The sequence below is a fragment of the Podarcis gaigeae genome (assembly GCF_964106915.1).
Source record: "Podarcis gaigeae genome assembly, chromosome: 10".
In the NCBI taxonomy this organism is placed as follows: Eukaryota; Metazoa; Chordata; class Lepidosauria; order Squamata; family Lacertidae; genus Podarcis; species Podarcis gaigeae.
In genome coordinates, this window is record NC_139686.1 from 68430402 (window position 1) to 68450143 (window position 19742).

General features: G+C 46.4%; 2 protein-coding genes across 2 annotated transcripts in view; both read left to right on the forward strand.

Annotated features, from left to right (window-relative positions):
- BCAP29 (B cell receptor associated protein 29) overlaps positions 1-19742 on the forward strand; it is a 920634-nt gene that overhangs the window by 382245 nt on the left and 518647 nt on the right. The gene's annotated exons all lie outside the window — the stretch shown is intronic.
- On the forward strand, positions 10604-13438 carry CCDC71L (coiled-coil domain containing 71 like). The gene has a single exon (XM_083701835.1). It carries the CDS (start codon positions 11741-11743, stop codon positions 12521-12523), a length of 783 nt encoding a protein of 260 aa, XP_083557961.1. The 5' UTR covers positions 10604-11740; the 3' UTR covers positions 12524-13438.

Below are 19742 nucleotides of genomic sequence, written 5' to 3' on the forward strand. Positions count from 1 at the left end.
TTCGAACCACTGACCTTCTGATCTGCAAGTCCTAGGCATCCCCAGTCACCCAGTACTGACAACCATATTACCATGTGGCCGGGCTTCTGACCATATAATTGTTTGATCAACTAGATTAATACGTACACCGTCCAATCTTTTGTCTGCCACAAATGTGTGGTAAAAGTTGGGAGCTTTAGCAAGTGTTGGCACATTCCCAGGTGATTTAATGGTCATTTGCCTTAGTAACCCATGTCTGATTATGTTGAGTTGTGGAGGTATTTACCCAAGCTAGAGTCTTACAACCACGGTTGTCCTTTAAGGAACAGCTTATCTTTTGGGTTTTTTTCTTTCAATGGTTTTCAGATCTCAAGCAGCAATACAGTGGTACCTCAGGTTACAAACACTTCAGGTTACAGACTCTGCTAACCTGGAAGTAGTACCTCGGGTTAAGAAATTTACCTCAGGATGAGAACAGAAATTGTGCAGCGGTGGCAGCGGGAGGCCCCATTAGCTAAAGTGGTACCTCAGGTTAAGAACAGATTCAGCTTAAGAACAGACTTCCGGAACAAATTAAGTTCATAACCAGAGGTACCACTGTACTACTTGTCAACTCAGAAGTAAGCCCCATTGGACTTACTCCCAAGTAGGTATGCAAAGGTCGGTGGTTCGCATCCCCGCGACGGAGTGAGCTCCCATTGCTCAGTCCCAGCACTTGCCAACCTAGCAGTTCGAAAGCACGTCAAGTGCAAGTAGATAAATAGGTAAGGTGGGAAGGTAAATGGCGTTTCCGTGTGCTGCTCTGGTTTCGCCAGAAGTGGCTTAGTCATGCTGGCCGCATGACCCGGAAAAACTGTCTGCAGACAAACGTTGGCTCCCTCGGCCAGTAAAGCGAGATGAGCACCGCAACCCCAGAGTCGTTAACTTACCTTTTTAAACTTTTACTCAGAGTAGACTCATGGAGATTAATTGACCCAATTAGTCATGTCTGTTAATTTCAATGTGTCTGTTCTGAGAAGCATTAACATTGATACTCGGAAGTAAATCCTATTGAATTTAATAGGGCTTACCCCCAGGTAAACCACATTAAGATTTAATCCTTAGTTCTGAGTAAACATGCACAGGTTCTGCTGTTTATTTTTTGTTCCAAACCTTATTTTGAAAGATACAATAGTTATCATGAGGTAGTTTTAAATATTCATGGGGAATCTAGTCTGGTTCAAGTTTACTTATTTTTAATGGGAAACTGTTGCCATAGCTATAACATTACGGTTCTGAATAGAATATGAGAATGTGTGCATTATATATATTTACAGTTGCAATCGAAATTATTCAACTCCCATTGCAAATTGAGTTTATTATCAAAATTTGCAGACTTTCAGCTGTTTGCAATGAGCAAATCAAGCAAAAGCAATTGAAATAGCTCAACACAATGGATGCTTCAATTGGTTCCCCCAAATTCAGCTGAAACTGGAACAGCAACACAAATACAACAGGTGTTGCCGCAAGCACACCTGATGCAACTAATCAAGGGCTTCTTAGATGTGCTTCAGCTGCAACACATGAAATATCTGAGCTGGATTCAGGTGTCAGAAGCAGGGAAAATCTGGACATAATGGAGTGTAGATTTTGCCGAATTCCCTTAAAAATAGGCTCAATTTCTTTTGAGATTTTGCAAAAGAAGTTCAACAACTTTGGCAAGGCTAAAACTAAAAAAAAAGCTCAACAACTTTTGTGTCTGGAGGTTTGTGGAGTGTCAAATTTGACTGAATGTCAGAAATATGGCCAAGTCAAGAGCAGTGTTAGAAACAGAGCTATGAAAGCTGGGAGCTAAACAGCACCTTAAACCTAGGTTATGGGCGCCACAACGGAATGTCTAAGTGCGCTTGTTTATAACAAGAATACAGTGCTGAAAATGAATGTACCTCAGCTAAAATCTTACAATTTTTTACATCGTCTAGTCATCATCTGAAGACTGCAAAAAACAAAGCCATGCTTCCCCTGCCCGCCCCGCTAATATTCTTAAAAGGGTCTCTTCTCCAGTCTTCAAAGGAGCTGGAAGTGGGGAGGCTGAAAAAGGCCCTCCTTTCCTTCCACTGCAGTTTTAATCTGAAATATTAGGTGCGGTACTGCTCTCAGAGCTCAGAAATGGCTCGTGCTGATGAAATTGCCTGTCGAAAAATGCGCCTAGAACAGTGGGAGTTTCGAACACTGGTCAAGAGAATGGTCCAAGAGGTAAGAGAAGAGATAATCACTTTTCATAAGCAAGGGGCAGGATACAAGAAGATAGCAAAGGCACTGAATGTCCCTAGAGACACTGCTGGAAGCATAGTTCGCAAGTTCAGAGGAACAGTGGTTACACTACCTGGACAGCGCAGAAAAAGGAAGCTATCTGTGGAAGCAACCAGATTTCTGAGAAGATGGGCTGGGAAAAGCCCTCAAGTGACTTCAAATGAGCTGCAGCAAGACTTGGAGGCAGCAGGGACTTAGATTTCCGTGAACACAGCAAGCCACAGACTAAACACGTACGCCTTCCATGCCAGAACTCCAAGACGTACACCACTACTGACCCAAAAGCACAACAAAGTACCGTATTTTTTGCTCTATAAGACTCACTTTTTCCCTCCTAAAAAGTAAGGGGAAATGTGTGTGCGTCTTATGGAGCAAATGCAGGCTGCGCAGCTCCCCAGAAGCCAGAACAGCAAGAGGGATCGCTGCTTTCACTGTGCAGTGATCCCTCTTGTTGTTCTGGCTTCGGAGATTCAGAATATATTTTTTCTTTTTTTCCTCCTCCAAAAACTAGGTGTGTCTTATGGTCTGGTGCGTCTTATAGAGCGAAAAATACGGGTAAGTTCTAATATGAGCAAAATCATATAAACAAGCCACAGAAGTTCTAGGATTCTGTTCTGTGGAGCAATGAAACAAAATTTCTCAGCCCCATGGATCAATGTTATGTCTGGAGGAAGAAGAATGAAGCATACACTGAAAAGAATACAATGAAGAATGGTGGAGGCTCAGTGATGCTCTGGGGCAGCTTTGCATCCTCTGGCACTGGAAATTTGCAGTGTGTAGAAGGCCAGGATGGATTAATTGAAGTATCAGGAAATCCTAGGAGGAAATGTCATGCCATCTGCGAGGAAGCTGACGCTTGGGCGTCATTGGACCTTCCAACAGGACAATGATCACTAGCATCCCTCAAATTCCACCAAGACTTGGTTGCAGAAGAAGTCCTGGAAGGTTCTACCACAGTGGCCATTTCAGTCACCTGACTTGAACCCCATAGAAAATCTCTGGTGGGATTTGAAGAAGGCGGTTGCAGAACGCAAACCCAAGAATATTACTGAACTGGAGGCCATTGCTCATAAGGAATGAGCTAAGATTTCTCAGAAGACTCCCTGGAGAAGAGAAGACTCCCTGGAGAAGACCCTGATGTTGGGAAAGATGGAGGGCACAAGGAGAAGGGGACGGCAGAGGACGAGATGGTTGGATAGTGTTTTCGAGGTTACCAGCATGAGTTTGACCAAACTGCGGGAGGCAGTGGAGGACAGAGGTGCCTGGCGTTCTCTGGTCCATGGGGTCACGAAGAGTCGGACACGACTAAACGACTAAACAACAACAACAACAAAGATTTCTCAGGGACTCTGCCAGAAGCTGGTCTGTCTGTCTATGCATTGTGTTTGCAGCTGGGCATAGCAGCAAAAGGCTGCTCCACTGAGTCCTAAAGATGCTTGCCATGAAGGGGTTGAATAATAGTGAGATTGTAGAAGCCAGGACAAATTCCAATTTCAGCTAAATTTGGGGGAACCACTTGAAGCATCTGTTGTGCTGAGCTATTTCAATTGCTTTTGTTTGATTTGCTCATTGCAAACAGCTGAAAGTCTTCAAATTTTGACAATAAACCTGATTTGCAACGGGGGTTGAACAATTTTTATGGCAACTGTATATATGCATTTTTTTACTTGGAGGTGCAAAGCGAAGACTATTTTTTAAGTTTTTCTTGTTTTCATTGTGCTAGTGTTGCATGCTCATTGCACATGCAAAATATGTGCATAATTTAGAATTGCACACAATAAGTGGCTTCACAGGCTTAAAAGCAATAATGACAGACATTTTTCTTAAGAATGACATCAAAGAGGGGGAAATGTCTTATTGACCTGTTTGCTCATACTGCTAATGTTACTGTTCCAAACTTTAAAGTCAGCAAGAGCAGAAGAAACCATAAAAACAAACAGGCCAGGAAATAGTGACATAACTGTGCAGCAATGCATGGAGGGATAGGCAGCGTTTGAAATTCGCCAGGTGCCAGGTGCATTTTGCACCTGGCTATCAGCCACTTGCGACCAAGCAAAGATGCCTGGGGGCCCGGATGCTGCCTGATGTCTCCCCCATCTGGAGTTGCACACCTGGGGATCTTTGCCCTTGGGCTGTTTTCACACACTAATACCCCATCCTGTAGAATTAGATCCATTATATTTTATCTGCACAATCAGAATGAATTTCAGGAACCAAAAAGTCATAATGAAAAAGACAACTTTTGAACCATCTGGTCCAAAAATGGCAACCAGGCATCTCATTTTGGCAACTGTAACCCTGGTGTAAGGAGCCATTTGGCGCTTAGCTTATATATCTGAATTTCTAACACTGTGCCCAGAGTGTTATTTGGGTGGGGTACTGTTGTGTATTGAGTCAAAGGATTTTATATCTGTATTATTATTGTCTGTATTGCATTAGGGTAAAGTAACTGCCTTTTGGTTCCAGAGGGTACAGCTACTATTGGTTCATTTAAGCTGCTGTATTTGGATCCTCTGTCTTATTGGTTTCCTCCAAAAGGCAGGACTGTGAATGCCTGATATTGTTCCCTCCAAAATGTATCCTTTCTAGCTAGTTCCCTGTCCCTATAAATGTAGCTCTCCCCTCCTCAGGCCCCAGTCTTGTTGCTTTAATAAAGAAGTGTTACTAGAGAACTGTCTCCAGCATATTATGTCAAGAGAGCTGAAATCACAAACCCCACGTCACAACAACTGGCGACGAAGGTGGAATCCGGAATGCTGAGGAGCGGTTAAACGCAGCCCTGCCTCAGAGTCCGGATTGTAGCCAAGAACAAGACTCACTGGCCAGCTGAGAAGACGACCCTGCCCACAGGACAATGGAGAGTCCAAGGGTATTGGAGCCCTTCCAGCCATCAGAGCCCCACACGTGGGAAGACTACGTCGAACGCTTCGAGTTCTTCGCAGTGGCTCAAGGGATCACCGATGCCAGCAAAAGAAGGGCCACATTCCTGAGCTACTGTGGGCCTGAGACCTTCAAGCTGGCCAAGGCATTGCTTGCCCCAGCGAAGCTAAGTGAGACATCTCTCAAAGATATTCTTGCCTGCCTAACAAGCCATTTAGCGCCTACTGAGACCAAGATGGCCCAGCGGATGGAGTTTCATAAGAGGCAGCAGCGTGCTGGGGAGTCTGTATCTGCATTTCTAGCTGAACTGTGGAAGCTCGCTCAGCACTGCGACTTCCAAGATCTGGAAGAGACTCTCCTGGATCGGTTTGTCGGTGGTCTGAGCAGCAAGAAAGCCAGAAGACGCATCGTGGCTAAAGAAGAGGTTACCCTTGCTTCAGCCTTGAAGGAGGCCACCGCCACGGAGAATTATGAAAGAGAGGAGCTTGATGCCAGTCGCAGGGTCCCTAAGCCACAGATAGAAGTTGCGCATGCCATGGACGAACTAGAGGCTACTCCAAGCCAGGGCCCAGTCCGTGGGGTCGAGTCAGTGCGTCAGGCCTGCACAGTGCACAAAGATCACCGAGGCAGGTGCCCTGGTTGTGGCGGGAACCATGAGCGGAAGAGTTGTCGTTTCCGGGATGCTATGTGCCGGACGTGCGGAAAGACAGGTCACATCGCCAGGGTCTGTAGATCGGCAGCGTTGGGAGCGACAGGAGCACCTAGACTGGAGCATCGCAGACCGCCCACAGCAACCCATGTTCCACAGGACTGCCACTACGTAACGGAGATCAACGGGAGGGTCGTGCAGTTTCCAGCGCAAGGCAAGGCACACGTCAAGGTGAAGATTGAGGGTCAGCTGTGCGACATGGAGGTGGACTCCGGATCTGGATTCACTATCGTGTCAGACCAGACCGCGAGGACATTCTTCCCCAGGGGTAAGTTGCCCCCTCTGGAGCCCTTCCCGGCAACTTTGCAGTCATACTCAGCGGGCCGCATCCATGTCATGGGAATGTGTGCCGTGAGAGTACAGTTCTGGGACAAACAGGCGGTACTCAAACTGGTGATTGCGAAGGGCAGTCGCCCCAGTCTCCTGGGCACTGACTGGTTCCCCGCCCTGGGACTGAGTATATCAGGGCTTAATTCAATCCAAACCTGCCCTGAGATGAGCGAGGCATTATGCAAAGAATTTGCTGGTCTCTTTAATGGAAAACTGGGTTGTTATAAAGGGCCCCCAGTTGACTTCGAATTGAACCCTGGGGTGGCCCCAATCCGACTCAAACGAAGGCGAGTGCCATTTGCACTGCAACCCAAGATCGAAGCAGAGCTGGATAAATTGGTCAAGCAGGGAGTTCTCTCACCCGTGGACTCCGCTAAGTGGGAGACTCCAATCGTCACGCCCCTTAAAGCAAATGGGGAAGTCAGGATCTGTGCTGATTACAAATGTACTATCAATAAGGCACTCAGGGGAAACTCCTACCCCATTCCAGTCGTATCACATCTGTTGGCTAAACTGGCTGGGGGCAAGGTGTTCGCCAAACTTGACCTGGCACAAGCTTACCAACAGCTGCCAGTAACCCCACAATCAGCGGAAGCACAGACTATTGTCACACATAAAGGGGCGTTCAGAGTTAACAGATTACAATTTGGAGTTTGTGTGGCCCCAGGGATTTTTCAAGGGCTCATGGAACGCCTGTTAAGAGGTCTGCCGGGGGTCTTGCCATTTTTTGATGACGTTTTGATTGCTGGAAAAGACCCACAGCAACTGGTTGCGCGTGTCCGTGCAGTGTCGCTCAAGTTCAAGGAGGTGGGATTGCAACTAAAAAAGGGAAAATGCAGTTTTGGGGTGCCAACTGTGGATTTCTTGGGGTTTAAAATTGATGCATCAGGCATCCACCCCACAGATGCTAAGGTTAAGGCCATCATCGAGGCACCACGACCACAGAACAAGACAGAGTTGCAGTCATTCCTGGGACTTATTAACTTTTATCATTCGTTCTTACCCCAGAAAGCTTCGGTAGCTGAACCATTACATAGACTGTTGCAGAAAAAGAATGTGTGGCGATGGGGGCAGGAGCAGCAGAAGGCTTTTGACTCCTTGCGAGGAATGCTGAGTAGCAGGAGCGTCCTTGCTCATTATGATGAGTCGAAGCCTCTGGTCCTGGCATGTGATGCCTCTCAATACGGTCTGGGGGCGGTGCTGAGTCATAGGGAACCGGATGGGTCGGAAAAGCCCATCTCTTTCTATTCCCGTACGTTGTCGGCCACGGAGCGCAACTATGCTCAAATTGACAAAGAGGCGCTTGCAATTGTGGCAGGAATCAAAAAGTTCCATGATTATGTGTACGGTCGCCATTTCTCCATTGTAACGGACCACAAACCACTGTTAGGGTTGTTCAACCCGAACAAACGCCACAAATTCTCTCCCCCAGAATGTTGCGCTGGTCTATGTTCCTGAACGGGTTCCAGTACACCTTGACCCATGTGCCAGGGAAGCAGTTGTGCCACGCTGATGCACTGAGTCGATTGCCCCTTCCTGGCAGGAGCAATGAGGATCCTGCTCCAGCGGAGCACATAATGATGCTGGAAGCACTTCCGGGGGCTCCTGTGACGGCTACTGGTATAGCTGAGAAAACGAGGAAAGATGCTGTTCTCTCCCGTGTGCTCACTTGGGTGGGGAGGGGGTGGCCAGGTGGTCCGCATGAAGACAAATTCAGGCCTTATGCGACAAGGCAGCACGAGTTGTCCATGCATGCATAAGGGTTGTCTCCTGTGGGGAGATAGGGTGATCATCCCAGCACCACTGAGAAACAGGGTTCTTGAGACGCTTCACATGGGACACCCGGGAATGGTCAGGATGAAGTCGCTAGCCCGATGTTATGTGTGGTGGCCTGGAATGGACCAGAACATAGAACAATGGGTACGAACATGCAAGGCATGCCAAGAGGTGCGGCCAGAAGTGGCCAGAGCACCAGTTCACTGGTGGGAGCAGTCCAGATCTCCCTGGAGCCGGCTGCACTTAGATTTTGCTGGGCCATTCCAGGGGAAGGTCTTTTTTGTTATCATCGATGCATATTCCAAATGGTTAGAAGTGGCGATGGTCCCTAGCATGGCATCAGCTGCCGTAATCAAGATGTTGAGGCAGCTGTTTGCAACCCACGGGTTACCTGAGACCATTGTATCAGATAATGGGGCAGCTATTGTATCCCAAGAATTCAGGGCATTCTTGGCTGATAACTTCATAAGAGGGGTCACATCCGCACCCTTTCACCCATCCTCCAATGGGCAGGCGGAGCGCATGGTAAGAACAGCCAAAGAATCCATTGCGCGCTTAATGGAGGGTAACTGGTCAGCTCGCATCGCGCGAATGTTATTTTTGCAGCATGCGACGCCGTGTACTGCAACGGGCAAGTCGCCAGCTGAGCTGCTCTTGGGTAGAAGACTGGTAACGGTGCTGGATTATGTCCACCCGGATAAAATGCCAAACCGTAATTCAAGAGCAACCCCCCAGGCTGAGACTGACACAACAAGGTATCTCGCCCCTGAAGATCTGGTCTGGGTGAGGAACTATTCACGAGGTTCGCGGTGGGTGGCTGGTGTGGTCACCCGGACTAGTGGACCTGTGTCCTATTATGTGACCTTGGAAAATGGGCAAGTTTGGAAGAGACATATAGATCAGCTGAGGCGCCGGGCGCTCAGCAGAGAGGAGTCTGATAATTCATCCCTGGCTAACGACGCAGAGCTGCAAGACCAGGGTGAAAATGGCCCAGAGGTGCAGTCACCAGGGGCCTCAGCAAATGAACCAGGGTCTGCTGGTCCTCAGGATGACGAGGTACAGGTAGGGGACCCTGAGATGTCTGGGACTCTATCTGTTCCTGACGAAACCCCTATAGCAGCCCCCCTACCACAGGTGACACCCAATCCAGAACCGGCAACACCTGTTGTCAGGAGATCAAGTAGAAGTTGTAGGACCCCACAGTACCTGAGAGATTACGTCTGCTGTGCTCACTAGGGGGGGAGGGGTGTTGTGTATTGAGTCAAAGGATTTTGTATCTGTATTATTATTGTCTGTATTGCATTAGGGTAAAGTAACTGCCTTTTGGTTCCAGAGGGTACAGCTACTATTGGTTCATTTAAGCTGCTGTATTTGGATCCTCTGTCTTATTGGTTTCCTCCAAAAGGCAGGACTGTGAATGCCTGATATTGTTCCCTCCAAAATGTATCCTTTCTAGCTAGTTCCCTGTCCCTATAAATGTAGCTCTCCCCTCCTCAGGCCCCAGTCTTGTTGCTTTAATAAAGAAGTGTTACTAGAGAACTGTCTCCAGCATATTATGTCAAGAGAGCTGAAATCACAAACCCCACGTCACAACAGGTACAAATAACAATAATAATAAAAATAAATTGCCCCCCCTCTCAGACCTCCCCCCCCCACCAGCTCAAATGCAGTGCTCACTTGCCAAGCTTTGTGCTCCATTGATTTGCATAGACACACTGCACTTTTATAAGTTTAAAAACAAAAATATGCACTTTTATCAATTAAAAAAGAGCAGAGTTGGAGTATAAATTCTGTCTTCTCTGCTAGTCCTGCCCCTCTGGCCTGGCAAGACACCAAACCTAAGGTAAGTAACATTTTTTTATTTTTCCAGCTGATTACAATAGACAGATCTCACATCCTGGGATGGAAAGAATCTGCCAAAACCAGGAAGTTCAGGTTGTGAGTCTACCCATCCCTCAATGAACTGCTGCACAGCTTTGTCACTACTTCCTGGCTTTTCTATTTATGTGCAATAATGTTTATGGACTACCTGTAATTACTTATGACACCTTTGGGCAAACAACAACTATCAAAGATAATAAATAAGTAAATAGGTGTTGCCTGAAGAGCTCATCTGTCTGGAGCCTATTGCCATTTGGTTTTATTAGATGAGAGGTGTTCTACTGTTCTTGGCCAATTATACTTTTCTAAACTTTTGTTACCTTTCCCTCTCTCAGAGATGGGTAACTGTGGAACTCCAGAAGGTTCTGGACTCCAGTTCCCATCATCCCTGACCATTGGCCATGCTCTTGGTCTGGAGGGCAGATTCTCCATCCTTGAAAGCCATCTCAGTTCTCTGATTCCTTTATGTGGCCCCCAAACAGGACCAAGCAGAAGAGGGAGGTACCAGGCTCTGCTTATGGGTTTCCCAAAGGCATCCGGTTCGCCACTGTGAGAAGATCCTAGGATGCTGGACTAGACATGGCAAAATGTCCCAAACAGCCTGATAGGGACTGAATGTGCTGAATAGCCCTGGAATGCTGACTGACTTGGAGTGTGTGGACGACCCCCCAAAAATGATGTAGGAAGGCAAACAGAATGGAAGGCATGACTGACCGACTGGACCATTTTTGGGGCATGCCCTCCTTACGCTATCTGCTTTTTAATCAATATTATTTATTGTACCATTACGTTTTCATGTTGGTAGACTGCCTACCATTGATGATGATGATGATGAAAGAACAATTTATTTAAAAAATTACACCAAATAAAATTAAAAATGCAACAACTTTTTAAATTTTGCTAGAGATATTGATCGTGTTGAGATTCTCCATTCTGCTGAGCCAGAAAGGTTAAGAATGGGGCACAAGAACCTCTGGACATACCAATCTACTGAGGCAAACCAGCACATGCAATTATTATCCATTAAGGGCACGCATATCTCCAATTATCATCAATTAGTATAACAATGAATGCTTATAAGCCAAGTTGTGGTTTTTGGTTTGTTTTTTTCCTATTTAGTTCTTCCTATGTCTTAAGGGCAAGCTTTTGAATTTCAACGTGAATTCCAACCAAAGAAATATAAAATGGCACCCAATTTCCCCTCACATTATCTTGTTCTAGGAAACCATCACGGTTTTCTTCAAGGAAGTGGGGACCTAGAAATGGAGATTATATGCAAGGAGGCCTTCTCTTCTTTTGTGGAACCAACAAAGGCAACAAGATGATGCCAGATTGGAGTGTTACAAATCCCCTCATCCTAAACTGGGAAGCAGACCCCCCTTCACTGCTTGAGCCTGGAGGCCACCAACTCAAAGTCTCTCCCAAGCAACACCCTCCCAGACGTTTCCGCCACGGCCACGCACCCCAAGCGGGGCCTGGACGGGGCGGGCCTCCGCGCGTGATGCCGTTCAAACGTGCCAATGGAAGGCCGCGGAGGCGTGTCAAGCGCGCCCTCCCCGCCAGGGGCTTTAAAAAGAGCACCATTTTGTGCCGGCTAGTCCGGGAGGCGGCGGGATATCGATCGGCGTGGTCCGCCTTGGGGAGCGAGAGAAGTTGCGCCCCCCGCGAGGGGGAAAAAAAAGAACGAGGCGAAGAAGGGGGGGCGGAGGAGGAAGGAAGGCGCCTCCTGCTCCTCCTCTTTGGGGAAGAAAGAGGCAGGAGGCGGCGGCGGAAGAGAGAAGCCGGAGCTGCTGCGCGCAAAGTCCCTCGGCCGCAGTAGCTGCTCGACGGCAGGCGGCGGCGCTGGAGAGACCCAGAGGGAGCCGCCGGCGCCGCCGCGGCGCGAAGAAGGCGATGAAACCCCACGGAGCCGCCGCTGCCGCCAGCCATGGAGCCGCCCCCGCCGCCGTCAGCGCCTGGCCAGCCCCTCGGGGCGCGCCGGGCTCGGAGGCGGAGAAGGTGGTGCACTCGCGCTCGCAGGCGCTGCTCTTCTTGGGCGGCGGCACGAAGGCGCTGGGCGACGCCTTCAAGCTGCTGGTGCCCAAGTCGACGGAGTTCATGAGCTCCGACGCCGAGCTGTGGAGCTTCCTGTGCAGCCTCAAGCACCAGTTCTCGCCGGTCATCCTCCGCAGCAAGGACGTCTACGGCTACGCCTCGTGCCGAGCCTCCGTGCCGGACCTGTCCCGGGGCTTCGCGGCGGCGGCGCAGGGCAGGAGGGAGCGGCCGTGGAGGAGAGCCGCCGCCAGGGGGAGGCGCCTGCGGGTCGCCGCCGCCGCCGGAGGAGGCGCGAAGAGAGCGGCCAAGAAGCGCTGCAAAGAAGAAGCCGAGGTTGCCCGCTGCGCTTCCGACGGGCGCCCCGAGCAGCAGCAGCAGCCCTCGGTTCCCGGCCCGGCAGCTGCGCCCTTGCCCGCGGGGACTCTCTTCGAGGGCAGGTCTCTCGAGAGCATCTGGCAGGCGGCCACTCCCCGCCAGCCGGACTCCTTCCCCTCCGTCAAGGTGCGCGGGAGCGTGTGGAACCGGCGCAGCTTGGAGGCCACCCGGCGGAGGGCGCGGCGCCTCTTGGGGGTCGACCTGGCGCCCGTCGTGAGACTCCGCCGCTTGCCGCTGGTCGGGCGCCGAGGAGCGGGCGCCCCTTGAAGGACCCGCCCCAGGCACCCTGCTTGGGGGGCCGAGAACCGGGATTGTGGTGTGTTTTTTTTGGGGGGAGGATCTCTCCTCTCCTCGCCAGCCGCGACGTAGCGAACAAGCGAAGGGAGGCGCGTGGCAGTCACCTGTTTACAATGACTTTGGTCCGGATTGGGTCGTCCTTACCATTCAATGAACTGCACTTTAGGGCGAAGTCTTGGGAGGACTGTCGCCCCTTTCCCAGCCCCATTTTTCCCCATCTGGACTTGGAGGCCGCCCACAGCTGGCTGCTCTCCACGCGATCTGCAGGGGAGCCTTTTCTACTTACCTTGATAACCTTGGGCTGAGGAGGAGGCAAGAGATGCCGTCTGGTTTTTCCTTTCCTTTCGAGTCACTTTTTTCTTTCTTGCCATTGGGCTACCTCACTCACGAATTTGGCAAAGAGATCACTTGTTGCTCCCCCGCCCCTTTTCCGAAGGAACTTTGCTATCAGTTTAATGCCAATTCCCCCCCCCCCCTAAGAAGTAGCCAATGGACTATTATATATGACTTTTGTGCAATTGCACTAGATGCTCAGGGTTACTTGAATATGCTAAGTGTTTCCAGTTTTAGATAACGGGACTTAAGCTTTTGACCAAGGATGCTCAAGGAATGAAGACTTAATTAACAGCTCACGGCTGATTTGATGGTGCAAAAATGTTTTGCTCCTTTTTGTTTTGTACATGAGTTGGACTTTGTGATAACAAACTTTCAATATAATAATGGTTGAATGTTTTGTATGTAATAAAGTTTTATAGTTGAAATTTAACTAGTATTTCTAATAGTTTCTAAAAATGAGAATTGTATTGGATACTTCATTTTATATAATCTTTACTTTAGAGAAGCTCTCAAGCTAAGTGAAATCTAATAAAAGTGTAAAAGTAAGAATTTGCTTCTACAGTTTAATTTATTAAGAATGTTTGGGCTGGACTACAAGATGTTAAGGTTCATTGAAAGTGTTCAGGGTGACAAGTTCAGCAAGATCACTAAAATACAGGAGCAAGTAGGAATTTTAGATTGTTTGCTACCTTTAAAAAACCAATGTTGTGGCTATTCAGAATTGCTGTTCTGGCCACCTTCTGTTTCCCTTAAAATCTGATTGGAAATACAAAAGCCATTGATCTTCAATATGCTTACAGTTTAAAATAATCTGTGTGGCCTTGGCATACAATACAAGCTGAAATAGTGTAGTGCAGAAAACTACTAATGACTCAATCCTAACCACATCTACTCTGAAGTAACTCTTTACTAAATTCAGTGGTGCTTGCTCCCAGGTAAGGGTTAGGATTGCCATCTAAATGCTGAGCTCATTGTGAGCATTTCTATTTCAAACGACTTTTCCCAAATTTGTAGACAAGGGTAGGAATGCAGGATAATGCAACAGCAGCAGCTTTGTCCAAGCAGTAAGTAAAACAGGCCTGTTAGCCAAACTTAAAATTCCAGGAGCTGTATTTTAGTAATGGCTGTGTGTTACCTACCACAATAAATGTGCATTTGTTAGGGCAGGCATAGGCAAACTCAGGCCCTCCAGATGTTTGGGAGTACAGTTCCCATCATCCCTAGCTAACAGGACCAGTAGTCAGGGATGGTGGGAATTGTAGTCCCAGACTTCTGGAGGGCTGGAGTTTGCCCATGCTTGTGTTAGGGGATCCATATAAAGCTTTACCAACATAATAATGGTGGTAGTTAAGCAAGAGATGAGCTGCTCTCGTTTGGATGCATGGCTGTTTGCATGAGTTCACACTGTATCTTATCCATGAGCTGGAGCCTTCTCTGCTCTCTCTCTTGCCTGCTTTGGAGCAACAAGGCTTTTGCAAAGCTCCAGATTGGAACTTCTTTCATTATGATAACAGTTGGAATCAACTTTTGGGAAGAATATACAACTGCATTTATAATGCACCACCCGTTGAGGAGAAAGCCGGAACTGGTTGCAAAGAAGAGCAAGCCCAGAATTGCATTGGCTTTTTTAGCTGCCGCGTCACACTGTTGGCTCACCACAAACTTGACATAAGCCAACAGTGTGACGCGGCAGCTAAAAAAGCCAATGCAATTCTGGGCTGCATCAATAGGAGTATAGCATCTAGATCAAGGGAAGTAATAGTGCCACTGTATTCTGCTCTGGTCAGACCTCACCTGGGGTACTGTGTCCAGTTCTGGGCACCACAGTTCAAGAAGGACACTGACAAACTGGAATGTGTCCAGAGGACTTCCTGGGACTTCCGGAGGCGGCGCGAACGGTAATGGCTGCCCTTTCCTAACCGGGAGAGGGAAGCTACGCTGGAAAAGGGTCGTCCGCTACGGCGAAGCGGAGACCCATTCTGGAAAACCGCAGGCAGCGGAAGCCTGCGGTCTCGGGACCCGGCGGGCGCCAGGAGCTACCCCCGAAACGTTGAGGGAACCCCGTAAGGGGCTCCGGATCGCAGAGGGGGTAGCGGCGCTGTGGGTCTATGCGCATTCAGCGGAGCGAAGCCGCGTTGCCGTTGCCGGTGAGCGCCGACCTTTCTTCCTTCAACACAAGATTCCAAAACGTAACAACCCGTGAGTAATTGAGGACTTTACTAAATTTCGGGACTAAAATATTGAAAATAAGCTGAAAGCGGAGAGACGAGGAAAAGGAAGTCCGTCCTCCGCAGCCATTGATTTTTAAAGCAAAGAGCAGGAGGAGTGGAGGCATAGAGAGAACTTTTGACAGCTCAGATTGAGCACCCGCAGAAATTACTTTTCCTTTTAAAGACTGTAAGCAATTGATTTTTGGACTTTTATTAGGACTTATATATTCCTTTCTTTGTGGATTACAATTCTGTTTAAGAAGCCCAGGTGTCAGAACTGCCTGAGCAGTAGAACTGTCAGACTGCAAATTTGGATACATTCTATTTAAACTTGGAGACAGTCTGAGGGAGTTCAGAATGGTTACGTTCTTGCATTTTGGAACTCCAGTAAGCACAACTTGAAATATTGTGGCAAACCTAAAACCAACTCTGCTAAAACTACTTTTGTGAAGATCCCTAAGAATTGGTTTAGATTTTGTATGTGGAATGGACTCTTCTTCCTAGGACATTTTATGCTCCCCCTAGAGGATTGAGGACTTACAACAAAAACATTGTTTTACTTTCTATTTCCCGGCCCTCTGTTTGATTGCTACCATCTGGGCCGTAGCTTTCCCATGGGAATAACTCAGCTTGACCTTGACTGCTAGATATTTTTGGAATGAGTGGCGCAAAAAGAAAGGGATTAAGAACCAGACAAACAACTCTGACAACCGTAACTGCAGCCTCACAAGCACGCAGATCATCTGTGCCCACTTTGCCCTCGGAGGAAAAAGTTACCTCCCTGTCACAGGCAGGGGAGGAAGAAACTGAGGATTTACAACTAGAAGAGATGGCCTCAGGAGGATCTGGTTCTGTATTAGAGAGAATTCTTGAGAAATTGGAGTCTTTGGAGAGGAAAGTTGACCAACAAACTGCGAAAATTGACCTTAATACAGAAACTTTAAACAAATTATCTGGGCAAGTTGCACAGAATGCACAAGCAATCGGACAACTGAAGGAGGCTGCAGGTGAAAATCAGAAACTGGCCGAAGAAACCAGCCAAAGAGTGGGAGAGTTGGAAAAAGAAGTAAGGCCGCTCAGTAAGCAGGTCGGAGAACATCAGACCTATCTCTCTATGTTGGAACTTCGGAACAGGGAGATTAATTTAAGGATAAGATCGATACCAGAAGTGGAAGAAGGTAATCTAGCTGAGTTTCTGACCAAAGAATTCTCCAAGTTCTGGGGTTTAGAGGAGGAAGATTTTAAAATTGTGTCAGCCTTCAGACTTGGAAGACTTACAAAGAGAGAAAGGCCCAGAGACTGTTTGATTACGTTGAGATCAAAGGAGGAAAGGGACAAGATTTTGGGCCTGCACTACGGAAGCTCTTTGAACATTTCGGACAAAAGAATTGAGATTTTTAAGGACATTCCCAAACAGCTGTTGGATCTTAGATCTGAATATTTGGACTTAGTAAAACTGCTGAGAAGCAACTCAATCATCTTTAGGTGGGACTTTCCCCAAGGACTATCTTTTACCTTTAGAGGGAAGAAGATCAAAATTAGAACTTTGGAAGATAGGGATAAGTTTTTGACTGCCTACGGTGAGGACCTTCATAAAGGACTTGAACTACCCTCAGGGTCTGAACCACCACAGGTGCCTGTACCTCAGAACCCTGAAGACTCACAGAACAAAATACCATCCCAAGGAAACTAAACAGATCTATCCAGGATGTCTCTGCAACTTTTAAGTTGGAATATAAATGGCTGCAACAGCCCGGAAAAAAGGAAGAAAATCTTTCACTTATTAAAAAAGGAGCAACTAGACATTACTTGTTTACAAGAAACACATGTGACTAGGCTCCACAGAAAAATATTGGTAAATAAAAGGATAGGCCAAGAATTTATATCTTCGGATTTAGTTAAGAAGAGAGGAGTGGTGATATATGCAAAGGAGAGCCTCTCACCAAAATTTCTATTTAAAGATGAACATGGAAGAATTTTGGCAATTGAAATACAGCACCAAGGAGAGAAAATTTTGATATTAGGAATCTACGCTCCAAATGAAGGGAAATCAGAATTCTACAAGAAGTTGCATGAGATTATGCTGGATTATCTGGACTATGATAACATCATTATGATGGGAGATATGAATGGGATCGTTTCTACAAACATGGATAGGTCACAAAGCCAAAAGGTTACTAAAGAAGGCAGACTACCAAAGACCTTTTTTGAAATGACAGACAACATGGACTGGATTGATATATGGAGGACAAAGAACCCCTTAGGGAAAGAAGGAACATTTTTCTCTGAAGCCCAACTGACTTGGACAAGAATTGACCAAATATGGATTTCTAGAGGTCTGGCTCCTAAGGTGAAGAAAGTGGAAATCTGCCCAAAGACCTGCTCCGATCATAACGCGTTGAAAATGGACATGACATTATTACCAACCGGCTCCTTTAGATGGAAGATGAATGACAACTTGTTTAGAGATCAGGAGATTATCAAGAAGGCCCAAAAAACAATAAAGGACTATTTTGAGATAAATTTGAACACTGCTGTGGAAAAAAGAACAATCTGGGACGCAAGCAAAGCTGTGATGAGAGGGTTCTTGATACAACAGAACGCCATAAAGAAAAGACTACAAAATGAGAAAAAGGACAAGATTTTGGGGAAAATTAAAGAGTTAGAGAAGAAACTAAGAGTAAACCCGAAGTCACAGCCGATTTTGAGAGAAATTAAACTTCATCAGGCACAATATTCCAAACTGATAAATCAGGAAATAGAATGGAAGATTAAATCAATGAAACAAAAAACATTTGAATCGGCTAATAAATGTGGGAAACTGCTGGCTTGGCAGTTGAAGAAGAGACAAAAGCTGAACATAGTAACAAATTTGGAAATAGAAGGAAGGAATATTCAGAACCCGGTGGAAATTAGAAAATGTTTCCAGAAATATTTCAAGAAATTATACACTCAAGGGCCACAAAAGGAGGAAGAGATTGCAAAATTTTTGGAGAAAAATGGACTTAAAAAACTATCACAAGAAAATAGATCACTCCTGAATAGTAAAATAACACGACTAGAGATAGAACAGGCCATTCAGAATATGAAGTTGGGCAAGTCTCCAGGGCCAGATGGCTTGACCTCCAAGTACTATAAGACATTAAGTGACTATTTGATTCAACCACTGCTGGAGGTCAGCAATGAAATTATGGAGGGAAAGAAGGCGCCTGAATCGTGGAAGGAAGCTTTCATCACATTGATACCAAAATCAGAAACTGAAAAGACACAACTTAAGAACTACCGCCCCATTTCCCTTTTAAATGTGGATTACAAAATATTTGCTGACGTTTTGGCAGGAAGATTCAAAAGAGTTTTAAATGAGATAATTCATAAAGACCAGGCAGGCTTTCTCCCAGGAAGACATTTATTTGCTAATACAAGGAACATTATTGACATTTTGGAACTCTTGCAAACAAATATTAACACTAAAGCAGTTCTAATTTTTATAGACGCGGAGAAGGCCTTTGATAATATTTCTTGGAAATTTATGAAGGGGAATTTAAAAGAAATGGGAGTGGGGCGGGGTTTTGAAAATGGGATTGACGCGATTTACTCAGAACAAAAGGCAAAACTGATAGTTAACAATGTGGTTACAGAAGAGTTTAAGATTGAAAAAGGGACACGACAAGGCTGCCCGATTTCCCCCTTGCTGTTTATTTCTGTCCTGGAGGTGCTCTTGAACTTGATTAGAGGGGACCGGTTGGTGCAAGGGATTCAGATCGGAGTGAAACAATATAAACTTAAAGCTTTTGCAGATGACCTTGTTTTGACATTGCAAGAGCCAGAATCTAGTACAAAAAGAGCGTTACAATTGATTCAGGACTTTGGTCGGGTAGCGGGCTTTAAACTAAACAAACAGAAAACTAAGGTGTTGGGAAAAAACTTGACAGATGCAGAGTCAGAACGGTTTCAGAGAGAAACAGAACTAACTGTGGTTAAAAAAGTAAAGTACCTAGGGGTAAACATAACAGCAAAAAATCTGAGTCTATTTAAGGATAATTATGAAAAATGTTGGTCTGAAATTAAGAGAGACTTGGACAGTTGGTCAAAATTGAAGCTTTCTTTGTTAGGCCGAATTGCTGCTATTAAGATGAATGTATTGCCTAAGATGTTGTTTTTATTTCAAACATTGCAAATTGTGGATAAGACGGAGTGCTTCAGGAAGTGGCAGAGAGATATTTCTAAATTTGTCTGGCAGGGCAAAAAGCCCAGAATTAAGTTTAAGATATTAACTGATGCGAAAGAAAGAGGGGGCTTTGCCCTGCCAGACTTAAGGTTGTACTACGAAGCCGCAGCTTTCTGCTGGCTAAAAGACTGGCTACTTCTAGAGGACACTGATGTGTTAGATTTAGAAGGTTTTAACAATGCATTTGGCTGGCATGCATACTTATGGTATGACAAAGTTAAGATCAATAAGGCCTTTAAGAACCATATTGTCAGGAAAGCAGTGTTTAATGTCTGGACAAAATACAAAGACCTATTGGAAAATAAAACTCCAAGATGGCTATCACCTCTGGAGGCTAAGGCCCGAAAAAGACCCAATATGGAGGCCAAATGGCCGAAATATTGGGAAATAATAGAGAAAGAGGGTAACAATTGGA

Excerpts from the sequence above, each read along its gene's own strand:
- CCDC71L (XM_083701835.1), top strand. The coding sequence starts at position 11,741 with ATGAAACCCCACGGAGCCGCCGCTGCCGCCAGCCATGGAGCCGCCCCC.